The 12,297-nt window shown below is 33.9% G+C and overlaps 1 protein-coding gene across 2 annotated transcripts in view; it reads right to left on the reverse strand.

The window, feature by feature from the left end:
* LOC140450148 (pyruvate dehydrogenase phosphatase regulatory subunit, mitochondrial) overlaps positions 1-12,297 on the reverse strand; it is a 767,651-nt gene that overhangs the window by 174,433 nt on the left and 580,921 nt on the right. For both annotated transcript variants that reach the window (XM_072543593.1, XM_072543594.1), the window contains exons 13-14: positions 3,708-3,908; positions 3,520-3,626 (exon numbers count right to left, since the gene is read on the reverse strand). In XM_072543593.1, coding sequence (XP_072399694.1) covers positions 3,520-3,626; positions 3,708-3,908 — 308 coding nt within the window. The remainder of the gene's footprint in view (positions 1-3,519; positions 3,627-3,707; positions 3,909-12,297) is intronic.

Raw genomic sequence — 12,297 nt, forward strand, 5'->3', positions numbered from 1 at the left:
TAATGTCACAAAATTCAATTCGTCTATCAAAATCATCTTCCATAAGTTCTTGTACTAAACTTACTTTGTAGGGATGCCACTTTTCCTTCTTTAGCTGTTTAAGAACTGTTGAATGGTCCATGTCATTATCTAATGCTACTTGCCGTGAACTATTATGAGGATTATCTTGAAAAGCTAACAGAACGTCTACTTGTTGGTTTTCAGATATTGGTTTTCTACTACCTTTAGGAAGGTCTTTAACATGACCCGTTTCTCTAAATTTTTTCTCAATTTTGCTTACAGTGGATTGTGAAATTGGTTCTCGACGGGGGTATTTATTATTAAATAACGCACATACTTCTTTCTACGTATGTGTTTTATCTCCATAACCAATCATTATGAGAATTTCAATTCTTTGCGTTTCAGTTAGCTTCATGTTCAAAGATACAAAGACTCTTTGAATACGTTTACTACAATAATACTATTAATCACTTGACAGAAAGATAATTAAGTTTGAATGTCCAACTATTAATGTTCATATTGATAAGGTAACTAGTTTTTTTTTTAAAAGGTAAAAAGTAGATAAAAAAGACTTTTCATTACCAGTGATGGCCTTTATAAAATTTATTTTTGGGTGTCAATAATACATCATATCAATACTTAATAAATATTTATTGTAATAATAAATATTTAATAATTTTTTTAAACAATTACAAACTTTAATTAATTAGACATATTGATATAGCTGAATAGGTATTTAAAAGACCTTTTAAATGATGTATTACAATACCCCCCTTTTATGTATTACAATACCAAAATTTTAGCAATGACGTCATCAAGCTCACATAGATGACGTCAAAAATAAAAATGTATTCTTACGAATAGCTTATTTAAAAATAAAAATCGACGGGTTTCAGGATGTTTCCTTAAAGTCTCCGGTTTACGAAATAACGAATTTATTCCTTTCATTTCCACCATACTGTATATATATATATATATATATATATATATATATATATATATATATATATATATATATATATATATACCCCCTCCACAGAAGAACCGTTGAACACTATAAGAGAACTATACCAACAACGTCTAGACCAAAAATTAATAGAATTTAGATACGGCAACATCGAAGAAATATACGAGCATATAAAGGCGAGTATAAAGCAAACATCATTCGAAGCCCTTGGGGAAAAAGAACATATAACAAATAAACAGCACTATTATGAAATAAATGAACCAACAAAAAGAATAATTCAAGAAAAAAAGCAACTATACAGAAAATGGCTGACTACAAACAACGATGAAGTTTATAAAGAATATAGAGAAAAAGATAGAGAAGTGAAAAAACAAATAACACAGCAAAAGAATGAAGAATGGGAAAGAATCTGCTTAAATATTGAAACATATATAGGAGGTACAAGAACTTCGGAGTCATGGAAAGTACTGAGAGGATTGAAACAAAACTCAAAAGAAAAAATTAAATTGGGAAATATACAGGACAAAGAATGGAAGGACTACTACAAGGAACTATTAACAGAACAAAGACCACAATTCATTGGAAAAGAAAACAAGCGAAGACGAAGCAGATTCCCACAACAAGAAATAGAAATAACAGATAGGGAAATGAGAACGGCCATACAAGCAATCAAAAATAAGAAAGCACCGGGACCTGGAGGCATCTCACCTGAGCTTATAAAATACGGATCAAAAAAATTACACCGGATGATACAATGGATATTTCAGAAAGCCATAAATGGAGAACAGCTCCCAAAGGAATGGACGGCGGCATATATGACATCTATATTTAAGAAAGGAGATAAAAAACGATGCGAAAACTACAGAGGAATAAGCGTAATATCATCAATAGGAAGATTATATGGGAAGATACTGCGAGAAAAGATAGAGCAAGCGATAAAAGGCAAAATCGGAGAGGATCAGGCAGGCTTCACGGCAGGAAGATCATGCATAGACCACATATACACCCTGGAACTACTCTTGGAAAAGAAAAAAGCAAAAATTAGAGATATACACTTGGCATTTGTGGACCTGAGAAAGGCGTATGACTCTGTACCAAGGTCAGAATTATGGGAGGCAATGTACAAATTAGAAATACAGACGGAACTTATAGAAGCTACAAAAGCTCTGTATAAAGAAAATAAAGTGTCCATTAAAATGGGAACAAGAATCATAGGAGACTTCACCACAACAAAAGGGCTCCTGCAGGGTTGTTCCACATCTCCAACCCTATTCAAAATATACTTAGAGAAAGCCTTGACTACATGGAAAAGAAAATGCGAAGGCATGGGAGTACCGGTACGGAACGAATACCTATATACATTAAGTTTTGCAGACGATCAAGTAGTGATTGCACAAGACCAAGACGACCTCAGCTACATGATGAAGAAACTACAAGAAGAATATACCAAGGCTGGCCTAGATATTAACCTCGCGAAAACAGAGTACCTATCTACAAGTGAAGAAGACATAGAAGATCTACAGATTGATGACAACGTAACAATCAAAGGAAAGGATAAATTCAAATACCTGGGGTTTATAATTACGAAAAAGGCAACAACAGAGGAAGAAATTACACAAAGATTAGGACAAACAAGAACAGCAATCCGACAACTTAACTCAGTATGGTGGGATAGACACCTAAATATGAAGACAAAAACGCAGATTTATAAAACATTAGTGCGAAGTATTATGACATATGGGGCTGAAAATTGGATCATAAACAAGAAAAACAGCAGTAAGATAGTAGCAACAGAGATGGAATACCTGCGAAGATGCTGCAGAGTAACAAGAATGGATAGGAGAAGTAATGACGAAATAAAGCAAAGAACATCAATAGAAACAGACATACTAACATATATAGAACAAAAAAGACTAAAGTGGTATGGACATGTAAGAAGAACTAGCGACAGCAGATGGATAAAGAGAATAACCGAATGGAGCCCCATAGGAAGGAGGAAAAGAGAACGACCCCGAAAATCCTGGAGGAACGAAGTAGATGACGCCATGAGTAAGAGAGGACTAAACGATGGAGAATGGAACAACAGAGAGAGATGGAAACGGTTGAGCGAGGGAAGGCAGTGAATACTGTAGAATCCTTAAATATATATATATATATATATATATATATATATATATATATATATATATATATATATATATTTACATATATATTTACATATATATTTACATATATATTTACATATATAATTTTAAAAACCCTGTTATCACATAGTGGTGTAGGGTCTTTTAAATATTAGTAAATATAAGCTATCTTTTATAAAATTTCCTTATAATCTCATAGTACTCTTGGTACTTCTAAATTCATTACGCATATATCTATCATTCTTCTTCTTTATTTTTTTAGCTTTGTCACTTACGCATACATTACTAAAATTAATATTAACTATTTGTTTTTTTATTTTTGTTTATATTATTAAATAATTATTTAAACAAGTAGATATTTTATTTGTTCCATAGGATTTAATTAAAAATATTCTATACAATATTCACCTGATTCCAGCAACATCAACTTCGAAATGGCCATTGGTAACGTAGTCGTTAGTAACTTTTTGCTTTTCTCCCTTCTCATCAAAGTTCTGGACAAACCCAAGGCATACCTAAAATATAAATATTATATATAATATTTTCTAACTATTTTTTGAATGCATATTTAATAAAGATGAGTCTAATTTTCAAACCTGTCTTTTAAATGTATATCCATATCCAGTGGTTGTAGTCATACCGACGTATTTTCCATTCCTATAGATAGGCTCCCCACCCCAAGGCCAGAGATCCGTTTCCGAATCATGGTCTTCTAAAAGCAGTTGCAAATACATTCTTTTAACTCCTTCGTCCCGTTGTCTGAGAAGAGCGTCTCTTCCGATAAAGTCAACTTTTTTCTAAAAAAAAAAAAAACATTACTATAAATTATCTCTTATCCGGTAGTTAGGATATATCACAAGCTAGATACAGAAACAAGAGTAACTTGTTACTAAAGTACTAATACACCCTTGCAGAACAGATAGTTTTGGTATATCACAAGACACTCATCATCATCATCATCATCATCATCATCAACCTGTATGCGTCCATCGCGGGACATCTCTCCCTCAGCTCTTTTCATCTGTCTCTATCTTGTGCGGCTTGCATCCAGTTATTGCTAACACGTTTCAGGTCGTCAGTCCATCTAGTTAGTGGGCTTCCTCTGCTCCGTATTGCTTCTTGCCTTGGTCTCCACTCTAAAATACGTTTTGTTCATCGGTTGTCTGATAATCTAGCGACGTGTCCTGCCCAATTAGTGTGTTAATGTTTCCGCTTTCCATTAGTGAGTACAGGTAACACACATTGGTCAAATATTTTACTTTTGAGGCATATAGGTAGATCCGATTTAAATACATAGTTTAATTTACCAAACGCTGCCCAGGCTAATCCTATGCGATAGGATTAATAGGGCTAATCCTATGCGGTAGGAGCTCACATGTCTGGTTATCTCTGCCCAACCGAATTTCATGTCCTAGGTACTTATACGATGTAGTCTGCACAATATCCTTTCCATTAACAGCAATATTTCGATTTAGCACAAGATTAGTCATTATTTGCGTCTTGTTCATATTAATCTTTAGTCCGACCTCCAAGGAAGCGTGATAAATTTTTTCAAACATTATTATTGCATCATCCATACGATCGGCTATAAGGACGATGTCATCTGCAAATCTCAAATGACTGAGCTTCTCTCCATTTATGTTAATACCATGCTCGTTCAAATGTGCCTTCTTACAAGTATGTTCTAAAAGCGTCGTAAATAGCTTTGGAGAGACTGTGTCTCCTTGCCGCACTCCTCGCTGTATACAGAATTTATTGGCTTCTTGTTCAGATAGCCTTATGCTAGCGGTGGCATTTTGGTAGATATATTTAATTATGTTGGTGTAGCGATGGTCTATTCGGCATTCTGTCAATGCTTTTAATATTTTCTGATGGCTTATGGTATCGAATACTTTCTCGTAGTCGACAAATATCAGTGCCGATGGTTTGTTGGATTCTGCAGACTTCTCTATTAGCTTCTTTATCACTAGTAAGTGGTCGTTAGTGCTATATCCCGATCTAAATTCAGCTTGGTCTCTAGGCTGATAGAAGTCTAATTTAGCGACCAGTCTTTTTTTGATAATTTTTGTGAAAAGTTTATATATGTGTGAAATCAAACTGATAGGACGGTAGTTTTTTATATCTGATATGTCTCCTTGCTTGTGTAATAAAGTAATGACTGCATTATTCCATTGAGAAGGAGTTTCTCCTTGGTAGATGTATTCAGTGAAAAACTTGGCCAAAATATAATTCAATTCATATAATTAAGAGAAAAGTTTAAAATTCTTAAATTATTGTTTAAAGTTAAAGTAAAAGTTTTAGTATTATCAACTTTAACATATTAACTTTTTATATTGTAACTTTTTTGTGCCAAACAGTAATTACGGTTCGCTACAACAAAGGTGTCCACACACTAAAATCGACGGCAAAGTGGCGTTGGTGAATAAATATCGTTTTAATTTTCGGCTGTAAGAAAACTCGGAAAACGGGACTTACAACGAAAAGTAACTCAGTAGAAGTGACCCACATATAAACACCGATAAGGGTCGGAGATTCGACGGGTTGACTGGTCGACGACTCTTTTCGCGGTGTAGGACAGGGAAGGAGATAAGCAGCGAAATAACAAGAAGAGGCCAAGGAAAATATTGTAAGAATGGACAGCGACGAATACTCTACAGATGAAGGAAGAAAAAGAAAAGGAGAAAATATAGATTTTTTTGTAAACAGCAAAAAAACACCAAGAACTCCTACAAAACGCCAAACAACTGAATCTGAGAAATTAGACCAGTTATTAATAATGATGAAAGAAATGAACACAACTCAAAAAGATATGAAGCAAGAACAGAAAGAAATAAAAACTGAAATAAGAGAAATTAAAGACCAACAAAACAAAACAAACGAAGCTCTACTAAAACTGACAGTAGAAAACGAACAATTAAAAAAAGAAAATCAGGATATAAGAAAAGAGAATTCAGAAATAAGGAGAGAGTTACAAAAAATGAAAAAAGCAGTCGAAATAATCGAAAAAAATAGAAGAAAAAACAACATTGTAATAAATGGTCTAAAAATGGATACAAATGAACCAAGCAGCCTAAAAGAAAGAATAAAAGGACTTTTTAATAAACATCTTCAAATTGATATTACATCTACAACAGTAAAAAAAATAGGCGAGAATACATGCGTAATAAACTAAGAAATGAAGAGGAAAAACACGAGATTATGGCAAAAAAATATAAACTAAAAAACGTCGTAGGAGAGAAAGTATTCATGAATGATGACTTGACTAGAGAAGAGAAAGAAAAGCAGAAACACCTAAGAAATTTTGCAAAAAACGAAAAAGAGAAAGGCAAAGACGTCAAAATTGGTTACAACAAGGTGTTAGTAAACCAAGAAGAATGGAGATGGAACAAAATAAAAAAAGGAACTGGAAAAACATCCAAAAAACTAGAAAACTACACCCACACGAGGAACATTGATAACGACCAAAGCAACGGAAAGGATCTGACAATGACGACCAGGGCGACGAATAGGAATAACGATAGGAAAAAGCACGATGCAAAGGTAAACAAGGATGAGAATAGAAAGAAGATGAAAGATATACCGCAGAAAAAAGGAGAGATAAAAATGGGAACATGGAACGTAAGAAGCATCAATGGAAAAGAGGTAGAACTTGTAGAAGAAATGATCAAACAAAAAATAGAAATATTAGGAATAACGGAAACGAAAATGAAAGGAAGAGGTTTTAAGAAGATACACAAAGGATATTGGTTATTTTGGGTAGGAGCTGATGCAAAGGAGAGAGCAAAAGAAGGCGTAGGGATAATAATTGCACCGAATAGACTACAATACGTTATAGAAGAAACATATGTTAACCAGAGAATATTATCGCTGAAAATGAAACTGATAGACGAGGAAATATGGACAATAGTAATAGCCTACGGAGTAAATGAAGATGCAAAAAAGGAAGAGAAGGATAAATTTTTCGAGGAGCACCAAATGCAAATTTACAATGGGGAAGAAAATATAATTGTAATGGGAGATCTAAACGGTAGAGTCGGAAATAATAACAATGGAATTGAGGAATGCATGGGAAAAGAAGGAGAAGAAATACTAAACAAAAATGGAGAAAGAATAATAGAAATATGTATGAAGAATAAACTTCTTATAACAAATACAAAATTTAAACATAAAAAAGTACACAAATACACGAGAGTACAAGAAAGTAGAAATGAAAAATCAATCATAGATTACTTTTTGGTAAGTAGCAACAAATGGAAAAGAGTACAAGACACGAAAGTCAAAAGAGGCTCAGAGATTGGCAGTGATCATCATCTAGTAATAATGAGAATGAGAACAGCAAAAGAAAATGAAGAAAGGAGGAGAAAGGTATTAATGAAAAAGTAAAAAGCTACAAATTAAAAGAAGAAAGATATAAGAAGATATTCCAAGAAAAATTAGACAATATTTTGAAAGGTAGGGCAAAAACTGCAAGTATAGAAGAAAAGTGGGAAAATCTCAAGACCAGCTTAATCATAGCTGCTGAGGAAACTTGCGGGAAGACAAAAATAGCAAATAATAGCATGAGGAGAACAGAATGGTGGACGGACGAAATACGAAGGAAAGTAAAGAACAAAAAACAAAAATGGAAGAGATATCTAAGTACAAAGCGCCCTGAAGATTATGAGGCATATAAAGAAAAAAGAAAAGAGGTAAAAATAGCTGTGAAAGCAGAAAAAGAAAGGTCATGGGAAAAGTTTGGACTAAAAATGACAAATAATTATAGAGAAAACCAAAAACTCTTCTATGACGCATTAAAGCAGCTCAGACAAAAGAAAGAACACATGATGCCGAATATAAAAGACAAGAATGGAAAGGTAATAACAGAAGAAAACCAAATAATGGAAAGATGGAGAGAACATTTCAAAGAGCTAACTCATACAGACGTAGACAACATAGTGGAGATACAAGAAATTAATGAAGAACAAAAAGTAGAACCCATGACAACAGAGGAACTAGAAAAGGCAATTGAAAGAGTTAAATTAGGCAAAGCACCAGGCAAGGATGATATCACCCCGGAAATGATAAAATTCATGTGAATAGAGGGAGTGGACAGTATGAAAGAACTAATGAATGATATCATAAAAAGAGCAGAAATACCACAGGACTTGAAGAAAGACATTATACTACCAATACACAAAAAGGGCGACAAGAGAAACTGTAATAATTACCGAGGTATTACTATATCAAGTATTCCTGGGAAGGTATTCGCAAGAATAATAGAAACAAGAATAAAAACCCAAATAGAACCAACTATGGAAGATACACAATGTGGATTCAGAAAGGACAGAAGCACACAAGACCACATATTCACAATAAGACAAATAAGTGAGAAAGTAAATCAATAAAAATAGAGAAATACATATATGCTTTATTGATCTGGAAAAGGCGTTTGACAGAATACAAAGAAAGGACGTATGGAGGACATTAAAGGAAAGAGGAGTTGACAATTGATGTAATAAAGGATATGTATAATAATAATACAAATACGGTGAGAACCAACAACGAGGAATCCGAAGAATTTACTACAAGTCAAGGCGTCAAACAGGGATGCGTGTTGAGCCCACTGCTTTTCTCAGTGGTACTGGATGAAGCAATAAAGAAAGCCAAGAGAAGAATGAGAAAACTAACATTAGGATACTGGCAAATGAAACAGACTCAACTATCAGAGCTTCTATTTGCAGACGACATGGTTTTGATAGCAGAAAACAGAGAAGACCTACAGAACAACCTTGAAATCCTAGAAGAAGAACTGTCAAACATAAATATGAAAATAAATACAGAGAAAACAAAAACAATGATAATTTCAAATAAGAGAAAGACACACGCAATACAATTAAACGGAAAACAACTAGAACAAGTGGAACATTTGAAATACCTAGGAGCAATAATTGAATCAAACAATAAACAAGACATGGAAATAAATGAGAGAATGGGACGAACAGGAAGCTTATTTAACACTATGAAAACAACATTTTTGGGGAAAAAAGAAATACCGGAGAAGGTAAAAACGGCAGTCGTTAAATCAGTAGTTAGACCTACAATCATCTATAATAGCGAGTCATGGACATTGACTGGGAGACAAAAATTTCGAGTCAATGCTATGGAAATGAGGTTCCTGAGGAAAATAGCAAACAGAAAGAGGACAGACAAAATACGAAACGAAACAATCAGACAAAACCTAAAACTAGAACCAATAAACGAGAAAATAGTAGAGGGGCAACTAAGATGGTTCGGGCACGTGTGTAGAATGTCGAATGAAAGATTAACAAAACGAGTGTTTGAAACGAGAATGCAAGGGAAAAGCAAACGAGGAAGACCAAGAGTTAGGTGGGTAGACGAAATCAGAAAAGAAGTTGAGAAGAAAGGATTGACATGGGAAAGTGCACGAAATCTAACACAAGACCGGATAGCATGGAGACAACAGTGCAAATCTTAACCCCACCAGCCTTACACCTAACGGTAGAAAGGCTTAGGACTAAGTAAGTAAGTACCTTGGCCAAAGCCTGGATAATTTTATTTCCACCTAGTTTCACTTCGATCACTTCGATTACTACTCCGTCATCGCCAGGGGAGTTGTTATTTTTTATTTCTAACACTTTGTTCTTTCACTGAACATCTTTGTTCTTTCCAATTTGACATTTAATAGTATCTTGGCTCGGATTAATCTGTGGTCGCTTCCTATTGAAAATTTGTTAAGTACTTCAACGTCTTTCATTATTTCTTTTCTGTTTATTATAATATAATCTATTTTATTTTTGACACTGCCGTCTGAAGTTCAGCAATTTTTGCCCTCGTACATTTCTTTCGTCATAGTCATACTTACCCATTGCTACTTCGGCATCATCTTGTTTAAACCCCATTTTCGCATTAAAGTCGCCCATAATTATTATGTAATATGCTGGTGTGGCATATAACGCTCTTTCTAGGTCCTCATAAAATTTTTCAATTTCTTCATCCGAGTGGGTAGTCATTGGAGAATATGTCTGGATTACCTTAAAATTATATCTTGCACTTCTTTTGAAGATGAGATATACAATCCTGGGGCTTATGCTGATAATTTCAACTATATTTTGTGTGTGCTTTCTATGTATAATAAATCCTACTCCACCATTTGAAGCGTCTTCTTCACCTCTAAAATGAAATACGTGTCCTGATTCAAGAGTAATTTGAGCTTCTCCTCTTCGTCTTATTTCACTGAGGCCGTTGATGTCCCATTTTATGTTTTTCAGTTCTTCCTCCAGTTCCATCATCTTCTGGTCTGATATAAGAGTTCTAACATTGTATGAAGTAATATGCATTTGTCGCTCTTTGCAGTAGCCTGATTTTTTCCGGGGATTCTTAGCACCCTCTGCTCCAAACCTGTTCCAACCGCTACCTTGGTTGGGGGTGTTGGAGCTGCCGGAGACTTAGTTCAGTAGTTTCGTCTTTCATGGAAAATAACTTTTGGGGTTTTAAGCCATTAAAACTCTACGCTTGGCTAGTGCGTGTTGGCGAGTTAGTTTGAAAGTGGGGCAGGAAAGGGTGGAGATGGAAATGCTTTGGGTTTGGACATGGTTTCCCCGGGAATGAGAAGCTGGGGAAATCCATGAGCTCGCGTGGGCAGGTATGCTATTCCTGAAGTAGATCTATCCCCTGCCGGGATCGCAGAGAAGTATCCACCCGCTACCCAAAACACTAGTCAAGAAGAAATCGTTAAATTGGTGATATTATATTAAATTTTTTAAAAAAGAATATGTTATGTCAAACCTTTGGGAAATGCGTACATAAATGTTTTTGTGTACTCGTATACGTGCATGTAGACGTGTGATTGTTTGTGCTTAGTGTCGCCGGTACAGAGAAAGAAGTTTCACCCCAGTATCCACAAATTCTATGTGGCAGAAGATCGAGAAGCTTTCGGTGCGAAGAAAAAGAAGATCCACAAAAACGGCACAACTTTTCATAACTCTTAAAAATGCCGCCAAATTTGAAATTTTTTCCTAATATATTTTTTAAACATAATCAAAACAGAAAGAAATATTTAATTACATTAGTAGGACAATAGTAAGGACTCCTTCAAATATATTTCAAAAATATTCAAAGGATTCTTTTCTGAACCTTTAAATTGTAAACAACGTATCGAAGACGAGATTATTATTCTATTAGTGATAATTAGTGGTTATTAGTAAAAATCTAAAACATACAAAAACTGGTATATTGCATATCTAAAAGTTTTTTTATTTACAAAAGGCTCCAACCACGAAAGGAAATTAGTCGGTGTTGAATGGCTACGATATAAGTTTGTGTGCAGATAAAGTACCTTAATCTATTTAGTATCTTAATTTATAAACTAATAAATATTACATTTTATGAACAACTGTATATCCGTACGATATTTAATTATATTCGATAAATTACAGTTTAATATATTTTTGATGATTTCCTTCTTCTCAGATTGTATTGAGGCTTCTTTCGTACGTATAAAGTGGACATTTTGTAAGAATGTGTTGGACTGTTATCAGCCATCCACAGTATGAGCATTCTGATTGTAGCTCTTTGATTAATAAGCGCTTGTGAGTTCATGTCGTATGACCAATCTTAGTCGATTTATTACAGCGGTTCTCTTCTTTTTGTGGGAGTTATAGCCGGATACTTGACCTGTTTAATCTCTTTAAACTGTGATCTATTCAAATTCGAAAAACGCCCATGATAGGCTATGATAATAGGTCACACCGTTTGTCCAGTAAACTAACGACCATCTAGGAAATCTGAACTACCACCATTTGACATTTTAATCATACGTTGTTCTTGAAATAATATTTAATTATATTTAATTAATAATACTGTATTAATTACATATTAATATAATTAACAATTAATTTTATTAATATTTTTAAGGTAGAATTTAATACAAAATAATTTAAAGATTTATGTTAGTTTGGATTTAAAATCTTAACGCCATCTGAACAAAGAAATCTGAACTACTGATATTTCAACCTACGAGTCAATTATTTTGGTTTGAATCTGAAGAGATAAACTGACAGATACCATAAATTAAAATTATCTGACATATAAAATATAAAATATTTATTTGCTAAATAAAGTACTGAACACAAAGTTAACTGGAAAATAAATTGTGTTTATTGCAGTTCGTTATTATATTTTAGGTTA

Source organism: Diabrotica undecimpunctata, chromosome 9, assembly GCF_040954645.1.
Source record: "Diabrotica undecimpunctata isolate CICGRU chromosome 9, icDiaUnde3, whole genome shotgun sequence".
NCBI lineage: Eukaryota > Metazoa > Arthropoda > Insecta > Coleoptera > Chrysomelidae > Diabrotica > Diabrotica undecimpunctata.